At 37.3% G+C, this 18,216-nt stretch overlaps 1 protein-coding gene across 1 annotated transcript in view; it reads right to left on the reverse strand.

The window, feature by feature from the left end:
• Positions 1-18,216, reverse strand: part of LOC150085767 (PHD finger protein 12) — a 529,395-nt gene that overhangs the window by 499,700 nt on the left and 11,479 nt on the right. Inside the window, exon 3 of the mRNA XM_090373472.1 lies at positions 1,233-1,305. Coding sequence (XP_090229598.1) covers positions 1,233-1,305 — 73 coding nt within the window. The remainder of the gene's footprint in view (positions 1-1,232; positions 1,306-18,216) is intronic.

Genomic DNA, 18,216 nt, shown 5'->3' on the forward strand with positions numbered 1-18,216 from the left:
CCAGAGATATGTACCAACTCTGTGGTACTGCACTGACAGTGGCAGAGAATGAAAAGGACCTGGGGGTAATTGTGCAGGCAAATATGAAGTTCTCTGAGCAGTGCAGACAGGCTGAAAGAGTAGCTCATGGTGTCTTGTCAATGATATACAGGAATTTGCTAGGAGGGTTAAGGGAGTGATTGTCCCCTTGTAAAGGCAATGGTCAGGCCACACCTTGGGTACTGCATACTGGTATGGAGGCCTCATTTTAGGAAGAATGAGTACAGAGAATGGCAATGAGATTGGCGAGGGGAAAAAAGGGTTGCTGTTACCAAGAAAGGCTCAAGTTCTGCAAGTTGCAGCATCTGGAGACTAGGCACTTGTGAGGTTAATCTAATTGAGATGTATAAGGCCTTGAATGGTTTGAGCAAGCCCAATGCTGATGGGATTCCTCCTCTTGCTTGGGTTACTCACCTGAGGGGACCTAAATTCAAATTGAAGAAAGACAATTGTAGAATAGACGTGCAGAAATTTGCCTTTAGCCAGCAGGTGGTTGATAGTTGGAACAAACTTCCATCTGTCATAGTGGAGACTGAAAATTTAAATAAGTTCAAGGCAGAACTAAATAAGCATTTGGAGTAAATGGATGGGTGAAATGGAAAGGGTTTTTTTTGTTTTTGTTTTTTTGCTGATGCTATATCAGCTTGCTTTCATGCATCATATGCCTCTACTAACACTAATAAATTAAATGCCCAGATACATGATCACCACCACACTAAAATCTATCAGTTTTCTTAGGAACAATCAGGAAGATAATACATAAGGGTGTGACCCTCACAATGAAAAAACATATATAAAACAAAAATATCTGGCAAAATGATACAAAACATACACACAAGCATATATGGCAATATCTTCAAGGTGAATATAGTTGCTTCTAAGGTCCCTATTTTCGATGTTGTCTTCAAATATAAGTAAACTAATTTTCCAAAGCAACATGAACAAAACCCCCAGAGATAAAGACTGAAACTAACAAGTGTCAAGCTTTATCCTTATCAAAGGTAAGGATTCTTGATATAAAAAGGGGTCTCTACAAAATTCAAAGCCAATTCATAATCAAATTCTTTGTTAAAATGATTTTTATTATCAGGATGGGGTTGCAGACACATTGACATGAAATATTTTTCTTTACTGTAAATGATAAAATTAATACATACCATTAATACATAATTCCAACAGTTATAAATACACACCTGAGGAGATAATTTACAGCGATGACAAAGCCACTCTCCTGAGGGAAGATCATCTTCTGAGAGAGGAGGATCACTGAACAAAGGTTAACAATAATTTACATAAATTGACCTAAACAGTATAGTACTAATCTAACAGAGCCATTTAACAAAGAGAATCTGTGGCAAATGCTCTTAGAGATGTCATTCAAAATAAATTCAATCAAATTTATATCTGACAATGAGTGTATGACAAATTCATTATTCAACACATTTATATACAAGGGAAAAAGAATAATAAAAATTACTAATAAAAATTTCTGCTTAGCCTATGAGACATTCAGTTCAATACTTGATCACATGTACTGTTTCTGATATTTGTTTATGACATTTTGGAAAGTATAAGAAGACTGATTTCAAAATTTGCAGTTGACACAGGATTTATATCATCTACTACATTTGCATCAACAAAATCTGGATAAATTATTTAGCTGATGTAAAATGGAACTGGTACTGAAGAACCCTCACTAGTAAGAAATAGTAGTCCAAATTATAGAATACTATATATAAATATTTTCAATTTGCAGTCCATAAAAACAAGCAAACCAGGTCTCAGTTGGCAGACAACTTATTTTGAAAAGATGGAATTCAAACAAAGGCGGTGCAAGGATCTTTGCTAATATCTCTAAGGTCAAGTATCTTTGCATTAGAAAATGTTAGTTAGAGAAAGGAGGGGAAATTAGCACATAACTGATACCAGCCAGTAACGTGAGGCAAAATTACATTAGAACCTTCTCTAACTTTGATTCTAGACAATGCATCAATGTCACGAACCCAGAAAGCGTTACTGATCGGAAAAAGGCATGCAGCAGTAAAATGAAATCTATCAATATCTCTTCATGACACGTAACTATCAATATGCATATAATAAGGTTATGTTAATCATGAATTTTTTTACTAATTGTGTGATAATTAACAAATTTCTGGAATTTTCTGCAGACAATTCACAGAAAACATTTTCAAAAAGATGTATTAGGAATTTCAGCTATGTGGATGGAGTACATGATACATAAACCTCTGTCAGTTGTGCAGGGTCAAATTGATCTTGTGCAACTGATACCGGTTTAATTATACTTAGGCCACATGGTTGCAATATGCTTGTGGAAAAAATATTAAACTGAGAGACTAAAGGTTTTTCCACTTTCAGTTGGGGTAAGATTATCAATAATCAAGCAACTTTAAACTTCTTGCATAAAAATCACTCATCCAATGCCTTTATCCAATCCACAAAAAATACTTGCTATCATCTTAGTCTTTTTATTGGTTGTTTATTCCAATGAAAATTTCTTAACTCCTTTAAAATTATTTTTAAAAAATCATCCACAATTTTAAGATTGACTAATATGCCAAGTATAAAATCCTAAGCTTGAATTAAAAGTAGTTGCTTAAAGCTAGAAAGCCATGAAATAATACCAATAAATTTATTGATATTAATTTTACAAATATATTTATCACAAATATACAGTGTCTCTCACCTTTTAAAACAAAAGGATGTAAACTCAAGAAGTAAACACGAATGACAGTTTCTGTCATTCGGGTTTACTTCTTGAGTTTACAAAAGTGAACGTTTGTGATTATAAATTTATAATAATTCACATCCCTTTTGAGTCACTGTTTATATAGAAAACCAATTAATAGTACAAGCAAAGGCTCAGTTACATATTCAAAGCCTCTGATGAATATATACAGCTTCAATGAGCAATGTCACTCATCACCTATGCCTAGGTTTAGTTTCATGATCTGCTATGTAAGGGAAAAGAAAAATGAGCAGAAATAATTGAATTAAAAAGTAGCCAGTAACTCAATGTGTAGCACTTTGAGATCAAAGGATGACTACAGAAATGAGGCAGGAAAAGTCGATTTAAACAGTGAATATATGACTAAGGAGAAATTTAAATTTTCAAGACAAAAAACTGCATGATTAGTCAACTTATACTGCATTAGATTCTAAATGTTTTTTTAACTAAGTGCAAATCTCCCCCGTCCCATTCCAGTCAGTTCTTTCTGAACATCTCTATCAGCTTTGCATACTTTTGTCTTTTCTGGCCCTGATATGGTTGTGTTGGGAATTTTTTTTTTTTTTTACTTAGGTCATTATTGGATTTATTTACTACTTTACTCTTTCATTAATTTCTTTCTTCTATTTTACTCTTTTCCATCTAGGGCATGATACTGTCTATGCGTGAGCAGACACTAACTTGGTGGTATGGGAGTTTTCTTTGTTTAGCCACTAGAAAATTCAGTATGCATTTGTCAAGATCTGCCTCCTTGTGACAAGATGCGTCCCAGGAAGTTCTTTGGCTGGTTGCTTGCTTTCTTTGTAGCTAAGTGGCCAGTCTGCATAATAACATTACCCAACACTACACTACACTTCAAAAACTTTGCTCATATTTTATAGATATGTTTGCTGCATAGGTTTACACAGCAGAGGTGAATATCTGTTTCAGAGATGGCCAACATCACAAACATACAAATGTATAGGTCCTTTCAGTACACACTGTGCTCAATGTATTTAACCAGTGACTCCATTAATTTCCCTGACACAGAAGTTAAACTAACAGGTCTCTAATTACTTGTCGCCCTTTGATTCTCCTTTGTGAATTGGGGTCACATTTGCACATCTCCAGTCCATGGGTACCTCCCGAGTCCAAGGAGGCTCTCATAATTATGACTAAGGGTTTGCTTACTTCCTTTGCTGCCTCCTTTAATATAACTGGACAGATCACATCCACCCCAGGTGCCTTTCTTATGTTTATCTTCAACAATTTCTCCTCCACTTTCCTCTCAGTTATTACAAAATCATCTAGCTCATTGCCAGAGTTTAATTCATCTCTGGCATTCACCTCCCTGAATAACTCCTCATGTGTGAATGTAGATGCAAAATACTCATTTAGTTTGTTAGCCACCTGAGCAGGATCAACATTTGAACCATCGAAATCCAAATGATGCAAGAAAGCAAGCTTATATAGTATCAGCCAAAAAAAAAACCACATCACCTATTCTTACCCTTCAAGAATTTGCCTAGTTCTCCCTTGAATTTATTCAACCCATCCACTTCCACAAAAACAGATGGACACCATGTTCCAACAATCAACCACCCACTGGCTGAAGGGAAAATTACGCACATTATCCTGCAACCATCCTTCCTCAATACGTATACAGGAAGGAAATACAGGACAAAAAGGTGGAAGGGTTACGCTCTTAGTTAAGAAGAATATTAAATCTAAGGCAGTGCATCCAGTTGATATGGGTGACAAGTGTAATTTTGAGTCAGTTTGATTAAGGTCAGGTTACTGCTATGGATAAAGGGATGGTTAACTAAAAGAAAACAGGAGTTGCCTATCAGTGGGCACTGCTCTTCCACGAAGAGCAGTGCCTGCTGTTTCTTGTTTTCAATCTTTATCAATGATATTGATGCTGTTGTTGTTGTTTGGTTTTTAGGAGCATTAGCAACTAAGGCCATATTGCTCTGGAAATATGCTGTGGTCATTCCCTGACCTTTCTGCATCCTCCGTATTTGGTGGTGATGGGCTCAAACCCCGGTCTAATCAAGAAGCGTGTGCTACCACTGCTTCTCCTTCCCACCTGGCTACGGAGGCATCTGATATTGATGAAGGTAATCAGGTTTAAAGATTAAGGGTGATGACAGTACAGGAATACCTTGCATAGCACAGGTTTTGCTATAGCGCGGTTTACAAATTGAAAAAAAATTAACTGCGTTATGCACCAATTGAGCATGCTGAATTCTGATGGGATTCTTCCACTTGTTCAGATTACGAACCTAAGGGGGCATAAATTGGAATTGAGGAAGGACAGATGTAGAATAGATGTGCGGAAATTTGCCTTCAGCCAGCGGGTGGTTAATTGCTGGAACAAACTTCCATCTGTCATTGTGGAAGTTGATAGGTTAAATAAATTTAAGGATGAACTGGACAAATATTTAGAGGGGATTGTTTTGTAATTTATTTATTTATTTTTCTTTTTTGGCTGATGCTGCATAAGCTCATACGCTTGCTTTCTTGCATCACATGCCACTACTACTACTACTAACGTTATTAGTGTAGTTCCCCATGGGTTTAGTGCTGAGCACATTGCTGTTTTCAATCTTTATCAATGATACTGATGAAGGTAATCAGGTTTAGACATTAAGCCTGATGACAGTACAGGAATATCTCACGTAGCGCAGGTTTTGCTATAGCACGGTTTACAAATTGAAAAAAAATTAAATGCGTTACGCACCAATACATTTGATATGTATGTACGTATTATAATGCCAGCACGTAGGCCAATGCATTATGGATTCAAGGTCAGCTGACTGTTGTCACAACTCCCATTATATATGGACTCTGCTAGCATTCATACATTACTAAACACTAGATTCCGAGTGGTGAGGTCGTTCACTATGCACAAGCTGTACAAATATTTTTCGCTGTGTATTTTTATTAAAGATTATTTTTTTAAAAATGTTACACCTTTAGAGGCAAATATGAGTGGAAAGAAGAAATGTAATGGCACTGAGAGTTCTTCTAGATCCAAACATCGAACAAGGTACGAAAGTAAGGCAGGCGTTGCAAAATGGCATTCGATGTTATAAAGAGATATATGCAGATAAAAAGAAGAAAAAAAAAAAGAAAAAACTGTGCAAACTAAGCTGATCAGTTATTTTTCAAAATAAAAATACAGTACATACTTCACTTATATTCTTTTGGTATGTACATACTGCAATAAAATAGTTTTGTACTGTACTTAACTAGTATTTTTCATTTTTATCATTTTAATTTCTTTTTTTGCAAGAAATTTGTGTGCATCAATTTATAGTAATAGAAGTGGCATGTGATGCAAGAAAGCAAGTGTATGAGCTTATGCAGCATCAGCCAAAAAAAAAAAAAAAAAAAAAACACAGCATTTTCTCCAGATGCCTGTACAGTTCCTCCTTAAATTTATTTTAACTATCAACTTTCACAATAACTGATGGAAGTTTGCTCCAGCAATTAGCCACCCGCTGACTAAAAGCAAATTTCTGCACATCTATTCTACATCTGTCCTTTCTTAGTTTGAATTTATGTTCCCTTCGGTTCGTAATCTGAACAAGTGGAAGGATCCCATCAGAATTCAGCGTGCTCAACTCATTCAAGGCCTTATACACCTCAATCAGATCACCGCACAGGTGCCTAGACTCCAGCCACTGCAATTTGCAGAACTTAAGCCTCTCTTGGTAAGAGGATCCCTTTATTCCCCTCACCAATCTTGTTGCCCTTCTCTGTACACGCTCAAGCAAATCTACATCCTTCCTAAAATGAGGCTTCCAGACCTGTATGCAGTACTCAAGGCGTGGCCTGACCATTACCTTATACAGAGGGACAATCACCTTTTCCCTGCTAGCAAAATTCCTATATATCATTGACAAAACCCCATGACCTGCCCTGGCAGCTATCTGCATTGCTCAGAAAACTTCATATCTGACTGCACAATTAATCCCAGGTCTTTTTCATTTTCTACCACCTTAAGGGTAGTACCACACAGTTGGTACGTTTCTCTGGGGTTACTTCTACCCATATGCAGTACTTTGCATTTGTCAAGGTTAAACTTCAGTTGCCACTTCTTAGCCCATCTGCCCAAATTATCTAGATCCTGTTGCAGTAGCACACTGCCATTACTGTCATTAACAACCCTGCCAACTTTTGTATCATCTGCAAACTTCGACACTACGCCTGATATACCTTCATCAATATCATTGATAAATATACAAAACAACAGAGGACCCAACACCGAACCCTGTGGGACTCCACTAATAACATCAGTCCACGAAGAGCAGCACCCATTAATTACCACCCTCTGTCTTCTCCCACTCAAACATCCTTTAATCCATTGTAGCAACTTACCCTTAATACCATTCTGCTCCAATTTGTACAAAAGTCTTCCATGCCAACAGTGTCAAAAGCTTTCCTGAAATCCAAATATATGATATCACAATTATTTTTTGCCTCCAGTTCTTTTGTGACTGCATCATAGTGTCCAATCAAATTGGTCAGGCAAGACTTCCCCTTAACAAAACCATGCTGTGTCCGAGCTATAACTGAAGTCTTGTCTAGATGATCCTGCAATGCATCTTTAACCAGTGACTCCATTATTTTACCCGGAACAGAAGTTAAACTAACTGGTCTGTAATTACTCATGTCACCCTTCGAATCCCCCTTTGTGAATTGGGGACACATTTGCACATCTCCAGTCCATGGGAACCTCCCATGGAGTGGAGATGTGGATATTATTAGTATGTATTTTAATGTAATGCATTCCAAGGATGCTCTCATAATTATGGCTAAGGGTTTGCTTAGTTGCTTTGCCACCTCCTTTAATATAACTGGATAGATCCTATCCACCCCAGGTGCCTTTATGTTTAACTTCAACAATTTCTCCTCCACTTTGCTCTCAGTTATAACAAAATCATTAAGCACCTTGCTACAATTTGATAACCTTCTGCCATTTTCAAACCTTAATAACTCCTCATGTGTGAATGTAGATGCAAAATACTCATTCAGTTTGTTTGCTATCTGAGCAGGATCATCAACAGTTGAACCATCGATATCAAGTGGACCAATCAGATTCATCCCCTTCCTTTTAGCGTTTATATAAGTAAAGAAATCCTTGCTGTTTTTCTTAGCATCTTTTGCCAAAGATTTCTCGTAATCTGCCTTCACCTGCCTAACCTCCTTTGTGACCTGATTACAGACTAGCTTATATCTGCCATAGGCTTCTCAATCGGTTGATAATTCATATGCATCCCATGCATTTTTCTTCTCTGTCATGAGTCTCATTAGTTCATTTGATAACCATTTAGGCCTAAACCTTGCACAATATTTCTTAATAGGTATGAAACTTTTAGTAGTTTCCACGATTAATTCCTTTAATTCTTCCCACTTAGAATGTACTGTTGGTAACATCGTCAGTTGATCCCACTGTACAGAATTTAAAAACTGTCTGAGACCACTGTAAACAAACACCTATATATTTTTTGCAACTCAACCCATATAATCAAATTGTCGGAATGCATTACATTAAAATACATACTAATAATACCTCGATCAGCGTGGTTTCGCATAGTGTGGTATTTTTTTGGCAAGAATTAACCGTGCTATGCGAGGTATTCCTGTAGATCAGGATTAATGTGTAAATTTGCAGAGTTGGATGTGCAGTCAGGATGGTTAACGACAGTCGTCAGGGTGAGCTACTGCAACAAGATCTAGGAAAATTGGGTCAATGGGCTGAGAAATGGCAGTTGAAGTTTAACATTGACAAATGCAAGGTACTGCAATATGGGTAGCAGTAACACCAGAGGAACTGTGTGGTACTACACTCAGGGTAGTAGAGAATGAAAAAGACCTGGGAGTAACTGTGCAGTCAGAATGAAATTCTCTGATCTGTGAAGACATGCTGCCAGGGCAGCTCATGGGGTTTTGTCAAGGATATACAGAAGCTTTACTAGCAGGAATAAGAAGGTAATTATCCCTTTGAATACGGCAATTGTTAGGTTGCATCTTGAGTACTGTACACAAGTTTGGATGCCTCACTCTAGAAAGGATGTATATCTGCTCATGTCTGCAAGTTAATTGCATTTAGCAGTTCCTATGCACGACATGAGGCCCCCAACCCAGCGGACACCCACTGAAATATTTGGTACCTTCACCCCGCCTAGATATGAGGTTCAGTTTTCGCATCAACATAGTTCCTTTTTGAGCAGTGTTTTATTCCCAATTAACAGACCCTGGGAATTAGTCCCCCATTAATGAGTACCCTAGCCAATGAAAACATGGTAAAGACATAAGGGGGGGGATATATATTCAGGTGGGTGACAGAGAACAGTGTGTTGGCTGGCTCATTCTGTTATGCTGCAGTTCCTGTTTTTTGACTGAATGAAGACTAACCCAGAGACCTAGGGTAAAACCTTTTGTCCGATCACCTTGCCGTTAATCAACTGCTCGCTTCTCCGTCTTGTCCTGACTTCAGAGTCATATCTATGACAAAATCTACTCTCCATATTAAGGAAGCCGATCCCGCTATTTCACCTTGAAGTACTCCCAAGCCCTCCCAGCCGAAGCTTCCAGAGTAAGACAAGAAAAATACAGACACTGAATCAGTTCCTGTCGGACCAAGACAGTTATTATACTGGTAAGTTCTGCTTATTTTTGCTCTCATTCTATAACATAGAAGCATCCCTCCTCATTAGAACATATACTGATGTATTATTGGACACATCACCTTGTTAATTAGAGTGCAGTATATAAAGTCAATTGTTATACATTGATGTGTTACAGTTCAAGTACATATACACTTATACCCGTGTAAGATGTAAATGGAGAAGTGAGTACTAGCAACAACAAGACATGAAGAACACTATATCGGTCGCAACTCTTGCCCATCTCTGCTCCCATCTCTGTCAAAACCAAATGGTTCTGTTGTCACTTCAGCCAAGGATAAAGCTGACCTGCTAGCATCCCATTTTTCTTTCAACTCATGTATTAATGATCTTGGTAAAACACCTCCCGCCATGGTCCATTCAATGCCTCCTGTGATCTTCCGTCAAAAGGAGGTCAGAAGTATTTTGAGGAATCTTGATGCTAAGAAAGCTCCAGGTCCTGATGGTATTTCTCCACTTATTCTCAAAACCTGTGGTCCCGAATTTACTCTTGACCTTGCAGCCTTTTTTCACTTTCTTATTCCAAAGGTGTTTTTCCTTCTGCTTGGAAATTTGCTCATATCCAGCCAATTCTTTAAAAGGGTGACAAATCCCTCCCATCCAATTATCGTACGATTGCAATTACTTATACTCTTTCTAAAGTAATGGAGAAATCAATTAACCACAAACTCTTAAACTACTTAGAAACCTTCCATCTTATCAATGATTGCCAGTGTGGATTCCGTCAGTGTCGATCCACTAGTGATATTCTGGCTTACATTACCCATTCATGGACATTCAATGGAAAAGTTCAGTGAAACACAAACAGTTGCTCTTGACATCTCAAAGGCTTTTGATCGTGTTTGGCATAAAGGTCTTCTAAACAAGCTTCCATTTGTTCGTTTGCCAGCTGTTTTTTTTTGTAATTGGTTATCCAGTTTTCTCTCTGACAGCTCACTGAGGGTGATGGTAGATGGCCGTTATTGTTATTTGGTTTTTTTTTTAGGAGCATTAGCAACTAAGGCCATATTGGTCCGGGAATATGCGGTGGTCATTCCCTGACCTTTCCGCATCCTCCGTAGTTGGTGTGGTAGATGGCTCTCTGTCTTCTAACTTCTCCACTAATGCTGGTGTCCCCCCAAGGTTCAGTTCTTTCCACCACTCTTTTCCTCTTGTATATTAATTGGACCTTCTTCCATTGACTGGAAATCCTATCCATAGTTTTGCCGATGATAGCACATTGCATTCCACTTTCCATATTGAGAAACCTTGCCCTGCTCAAACAGGTTCAACTTCTCAAATATTCGCTACCAATTCCTTAAATGCCGATTGCCAGGTAATTCTTTAGTGGGGCAAAAACAACTTAGTTGATTTCAATCCTTCTAAAACTCAGTACTGTCTTATATCTCACAAAAAGGATTCTTCTGCTCCTATGCTTATCTTTGCTCCTCTGATTTCTAGGCAAGTTGATATCTCTCTTTTGGGGATTACCCTGACACACACACACACACACACACACACACACTCTCTCTCTCTCTCTCGGCTCAAGCACATTACAAATATTGCTTCCTCTGCATCTAAAAAAACTTCCTTTTCTCTTTCGCTCTCGGCATTACTTTTCTTCCAAACAGCTGTTCAATCTGTACAAATCGCAAATCCACCCTACCATGGAATATTGTTCCCACATCTGGGGTGGTGTCCCCAAAACCTCTCTCAAGCTTCTAGATTCCATTCAGAAAAGGGCAGTTAGGTTAATTAATAACTCCTCTCTAACAGAGTCTCTCCACTCTGTCTCATAGATGTTCTGTTTCTGCTGCATGCCTTTTCTACAAATACTTCCATGGGCACTGTTCTTTTGAATTGGCTTGTATTATTCCTGCTCTCTCTTTCAAAACAGCCCGAAAACGTGCTGTCTGACAACATCCATTTACTGTCCATCTTCAAACTCACAGAACTAACTTTTCATCTTCCTCGTTTATTCATTCAACTGCTGTTTTCTGGAACAACCTTACTTCATACGTATTTCCTGAAATTACAGTCTACAGAAGTTCAAGTCTAATGCCAACAAATATCTTCTCAACATCCAACCCAAGCACGGTATTAAGTACTACAGGTTCTAATACCTCTCATGTTTGGGATTTTCATAAAAAAGAAAGAAAAAAAAAAAAGAACCTATTTTGTTACTTTTATCATTAACTCTTTGGTCTTATATGTATATTACACCTTTTATTCCTAGGGTGATGCCAGAGTGAAGTTAATATATACTGATGTATTATTGGACACATCACCTTGTTAATTAGAGTGCAGTATATAAAGTGCAGTATATAAAGTCAGGATCTAATTTGGGCACAACAATTTTGTGTGCAACAAGGTTGGCTGAATAGATTTAAAAACCAACAACATCGTTTATGCAAAAATTAGTGGACAATCTCGATCTGCAGATCCAATAATGGCAAACGAATGGATTGACCGTGTTTGGGCAGAAATCAGGAAAGATTTCAACGATGAAGACATCTACAGCAGTTGTGCTACTGAAACAGGATCTAGAAAACTTGGGCAGATGGGCTGAGAAGTGGCAATTGAAGTTTTAACATTGACAAATGCAAAGCACTGCATATGGATAGAAGTAACCCCAGAGGAATGTACCAACTGTGTGGTACTAAACAGGGTGGTGTAGAAAATGAAAGAGACCTGGGAACGATTGTACAGTCAGATATGAAGCTTTCTCAGTAGTGCAGTCAAGCTGTCAGAGCAAATCATATTGTCAATGATATACAGGAATTTTGCTAGCAGGAAAAAGGAGGTGATTATCCCTTTGTATGAGGCAATGGTCAGGCCACGCCTTGAGTACTGCATACAGATCTGGAGGCCTCAATTTAGGAAGGAATAAGAGTTTCTTCAACATGTACAGAGAAGAACAACAAGATTGGTGAGGGGAACGAAGGAGTTCGCTTACCAAGAAAGGCTTAAGTTTTGCAAATTTCAGTGGCTGGAGACTAGACACCTGCGATGTGATCTGATTGAGGTGTATAAGGTGTAGAGCACGCTGAATTCTGATGGGATTCTTCGCTTGCTCAGATTATAAACCCAAGGGAGCATAAATTCAAAATGAGGAAAGGCAGTTGTAGAATAGAAGTCTTTCCTCATTTTGAAGTTGTAGAACAGAACTGTCTTTCCTCATGAGCAGAAATTTGCCTTTAGCCAGTGGGTAATTAATTGCTGGAACAAACTTCCATCTGTAATTGTGGAAGTTGATAGCTTAAATAAATTCAAGGAGAAACTGGACAAACTTTTAGAGGGAATGGTTGTGTGAAATTGTTTCTTTTTGGCTGATTTTACACAAGCTCGTAATCTTGCTTTCTATAGCACTACATGCCTCTACTATATATACGTTGGCATTGTACTATTGTAGTACAATGCCAACGAAACAGGACTTTTTTATAAATTGACACCTGACAATACATTTAAATTGAAAGGGGAAAAATGAGTTGGTGGGAAAAAATCAAAGGCTCACTTGATGGTACTCATGCGCAAATGACAGGAACTGATAAAAAAAAACTGTTTGTTATCGAAAAATCACTAAAACCTCGGTGTTTAAAAAAACGTAAGGAAACTTCCTGTGGATTACACTGCGAACAAGAAAGCTTGGATGACCTCGGATATTTTTCGGCAATACATAAATGATTGTAATAAGGAGCTATTCAAAAAGAAGAAAAATATTTTATTGTTAGTTGATAACTATCCTGCACATCCCCAGATTCAAAATTTGTCCAACATTAAGCTAGCGTTTCTGCCTCCCAATGCAACATCAATTTTAAAACCAATAGACATAGGTGTAATCACGAGTTCGAAAGGATTTTATAAAAAATTTCTAGTTCTACATCTGATCAGTCAAAGAGAACAGAAACTTACAGAGTCTATATCGATACTGGATGCTATAAATTTATTGAATGATGTGTGGAACAATGTTACTTTGACAACCATATCAAATTGTTTCAAGAAATTGAAATTAAATTCAAATGAAATTTCAATTGTAGATGAAGATGGATACGAAGAAAACAACTTACCATTATCCAAGTAGTTGCTACGTAACAATGTTGGTTTTAATACAGATAACGTTGATGAATTTGTAGGAGTCAATGACAACTTATTAACTTGTGGTCTTCCTACAAAGAGTGACATTCTAGATGCTGTGATCAACGAAGACGATAATGACGATGGTAAAGATGATGATTGTGATGATATGATGACAATCGAAAGTGAATCAAAATCGGTGCCGACAATCTCACAACCTCAAGGTGCAATGGACACGTTAGTCAATTTTTTTGAAGGAACTGAGGCAAGTAATGAGACCTTCACTGCGTTGAGTGTTTTAAGGGGAAACTTAAAAAATATCAAAGTGAAATCTTTAAAACAAACATCAATTTTAAGATTCATAAATAAAGACTAATTGAAATCATGTTTATTATTAAATAGTATTGTTTTTAATTACAGAGCAACTTGTGTTTAGTATTAAGCGTATGGTTTTAAAATTACAGACAAATAAAGTGTGTTTAATATTAAGTGTACTGTATTAATACAAGCATATTAATACAAATAATATGCAGGTATATATTTAATATTTCTTTGGTTTTTTGAATCTATCATTTTATAAAGTTATTGAGAATTTAAAAAAAAAATAGGAGTTAGATTTAACTCATCGCTGATATAAAGTGTTCATTGTTGAATAGCACCAGGGGTTTCCCCATCTCTGCTATCATTGATATAGCAAGTAACAGTATAACAAAGAAATTTTGTCAGTCCCTTGATGCTCGTTATAACCAAGTTCGACTGTATATAATTTTTATGCTTGTTTTTTACTGTAAAGTTTGATGTGTGCATATTTAATTTTCATTACATAAACTGTTCATTTCTGTACATATATTATAATGTTTTGATGTTTATATATCTGGTTTTTTAAAAATAATTTTTTTTTATTGTTGATATTTTCACTGTAGTAGTAGTGGCATGTGACGCAAGATAGCAAGTGTATGAGCTTATGCAGCATCAGCCAAAAAATAAAAATAATAATATATATATAATGTAAGTAGACTATACATCAGGATTTTGTAATCTGTTTAGTGTTAACTGGTTTTTCTTCTTTTGTGGTTTAATTATTTGCTGTGGGTTATGATGTTTATATTTCTTACTTTGTAACCTATACATACCATTTTTACCATTTCTATTTTAGTCATTTGATATTAATTTCTGTAATAAAAACATGTCCTCTGTTTGTCCTCATTTTCATAAAAATATCCTACATTTTCGATTCCAATGTCCTACATACATCTCAGACAATCTGGCAACCCTACGTATATTTGTCAACTTAAGAGTCCTAGCAGGATGTGCTTTGTAACAATCCAGAATCATCAAAATTTTCCTTTTTGCTGATGTCATTCTTCCATCCACTTTTGAGAGCCAATAATAAAAACTTTTGATGTAGGCCAAGCACCTTGAGTGCTTCTTTTGACTTCATAATTGCATGGAAGATGGTAAACTACTTTAAGACATCTTGGCTTGAAAATGTCTAATCACAAGCAGGCGAAGTCTTGTACTGCCATTTGCATTGCAGTAACAGAAAAGTGATTCTCTTTGTTTGCTTAATTTTCCACCATTACAAGCCTCTCTTCAAACAGCAAATATTTTGTTTGGCAGCAAATTATAATAAAAACCCATCTCATCAAAGTTATAAATATCCTTTACCTCATATTTTCCAAGAATGGATCTTACAGAACACAATCAGTCCTCAGCCTTTTCTTTGTAAACTGATCCAGACTCGCCATAAACATTTCACGAAACTCGGTCCTTAAATCTTGGGAGTGAGTCACGGCTGCATTGGAGCACTAATTCCATGTTGCTGAGCTAAATAATTAATTTTTCTTGCAAAATTGGACTTGATATTGGAAAATTTGATGTACGTATTCGCTAGTACTACTCAAAAAGTTTTGTTTCAAACCCTTCATGTTTTGCACCACAAATTTGTTTCTTTCTTTTTTTTTTTTTTTTTATCGCTGCTCCAGTGTCACACACTTCATGTTTTTTCAGTTTTTCAGTATTGCAGATAAAGATATGTTGTATTCTCTTCAATGTCCGATTTGCTTTGTTCCATCCTTGTATATTTTTCAGTTCTTGTATAATTTTGTATAATTTTCTTGTATAATTTTCAGTTTTATTTCCAGGCTTAATTCTCTGCATTTACGTTTTGTTAACATAACACTGCTAGATGAGGTTTAACATAAGCAAACTTTCAATTGATTTTTAAAAGACAAGTTCCAAAAAAAATGCTCTGATAAAAATGGCACAAAACAGATAAGTGTAACATAAAAGGCTCTTTGAACCTAGCTTAACATTCTGCTGACGAGGCTACTAGAGACGGTCGTGTTCAAAGCCGCTAAGTGGATTTTTCTTATTTATTGATTTGAAATTATTATTTTTCTAAAAATTTTGATTTAAATTTAGTAGTATAACATTATTTTGTGATTTTCTGATTAATTTGGTGTATTTATTCTTTACTCGGCCTTGTAATTGCATAAAAGTATCGGTAAAGGTTTCCACGTGTTTCAACTCCGCTACCGTTCGTAATTTTCCCGCCTTTGTGATACGATAGTTATATACCGTACTAGATAGCGTTAGTTGAACTTCGTTAGCAGTTAAATTGTATGTTTAAATAAATACATATAACAACAGATTACAAACGTAATATAATTAATTATATTTAACATAATTAATAACATAACATAATTAATTATAATTAATTAATAGAATCATGACTCAGACCAGAGCAGCAAAGCAAAAGGCTCAAGCTAATGGAAGTGCTGTGGCTCAGAGCAAAACTGAGGGGGGCAGTTGTCCTCTGACTCACAGCCTTATAAAATGCACTGTTTGCTTGATGTTTGCAGAGCAATCGGGTACAGGACATGATACTGCCAAGGGGGATGTCTTTGTGTGTGTGCGCGATGCAAGGAGTGTATCGATATCAGGCAACAACTCGGCGTTCTTGTGGGCCTATATGAGAGCTTGAAGGACAGGGTGGATGCCCTCGAAGAAACTAAATTGAGGGGCCCATCAAGCTCTCAGCTGCCCACATCAACGCCAGAGCTTGCACTTGGGCATCGCGTGACACAGAGACAACCCCCAAGGCAGAATGCGCTGGTCCCGAAAGAACTAGTAGTTGTTGGTGACTCTATTGTCAGGGAAACGGGGAACATGCTTTGTAAAAAAGATAGGTCGAACAGGACCAGAGTATGTCTGCCAGGGGCAAAGGTTGATGACGTTGTAGAGCAAATATCATCTTTTAAGGGCACAAAAGGTGATATATAGTTGTACACGTTGGCACTAATAATATTAAGAGTAGGAGACCGGCAGAATTACTTAACAAGTACAGGTCACTGTTGAACAAAAGCCGAGAATTAGGGTTGAATTTGAAAGTGTCTGCAATTCTGCCCAGACACGATAGGAGGGAGTATATGATGAGAGCCTTGTCGATCAATTCGGCCCTGGAAAGACTGTGCAAGGCTCAAGGGGTAGAATTTTTTTCAGCCTGGACTGTACTTGTTAACAGGAGAGATTGCTTCTACAGGGATGGGATACACTTAAAAGAAAGGGTGCAAGAATATTTGCTGATGCTATCGAGGCAGTGTTAGGTGGGTCGGAAAACTGCTAGCTTGGGGGGAGACAAAGACCAATGGATTGACAGTAGCCACTGGCAGAGGTGAAAGAGATTCTTGCACTGCTTCTATTAGAATGAGCAGAAGCCTGAAAAACAAGATGCATGGTATTTCAGAGACTGCTGGGAGCCATTGCGGTACAAGTAAACACATGGGTTGTGTTAGGGTAGCTAAGAATAGAAACAGGTGCAGGTATACTTGCGTGTACACCAATGCTAGGAGTTTAGTAAATAAATTTGATGAATTTGAGGTATTGCTCAAAACATCAAAGGCAGATATTGTTGGGATATCAGAGACGTGGTATCACACAGATATAAGGGATGCAGAACTGGAATTTGGGGAGTACAACGTCTACAGAAAGGATAGACAGGATAGGAAGGGGGGAGGGGTTATGCTATTAGTTAAGAAACACATAAAAACCAAGGAAGTGAAGCCAGTCGACATCGCCGGACAGTGCGGTGTTGAGTCAGTTTGGTGTGACATAAGCATTGGGAGATCAAAATTCAGAGTAGGAGTGTGCTATAGGCCTAATGACTCTGATGAGTATAATAAGGAACTGTACAGGGAAATAGAGTGGGCCAGTAAATCAGAGAGTCTTATAATGGGAGATTTTAATTTCCCAGATATTGACTGGAATTTGGGGGCTGGTTACTCACACACTAGCAGGGCTTTTGTGGATTTATTGGATGATTGTTTTCTACATCAGCATGTTCGGGAGGCAACTAGAGGGAGTAATACTCTTGATTTGATTATCAGCAGTGATTCTTCACGCATTAAGGATGTGCAGATAAATGAACCACTAGGTGGCAGTGATCACAGTGTGCTGAAGTGGGATTTACTCAAAGAGGTAACTACCATTAGGGGTAAAGGGAAGGGTTATTGCTTCCGTAAAGGTGACTACGATGGACTGAGACAGTATTTAAATTCTATACAGTGGGACCAACTGATGATGTTACCAACAGCAAATTCAAAATGGGAAGCATTCAAAGAACTTATCTTGGAAGCTACTAGGCTTTACATACCAACTAAGAAATATTGTTCAAGGTTTAGGCCAAAATGGATGTCAGAT

This window comes from Mastigoproctus giganteus, chromosome 5 (genome assembly GCF_048544385.1).
Source record: "Mastigoproctus giganteus isolate SK-2022 chromosome 5, ASM4854438v1, whole genome shotgun sequence".
Taxonomy (NCBI): Eukaryota; Metazoa; Arthropoda; class Arachnida; order Uropygi; family Thelyphonidae; genus Mastigoproctus; species Mastigoproctus giganteus.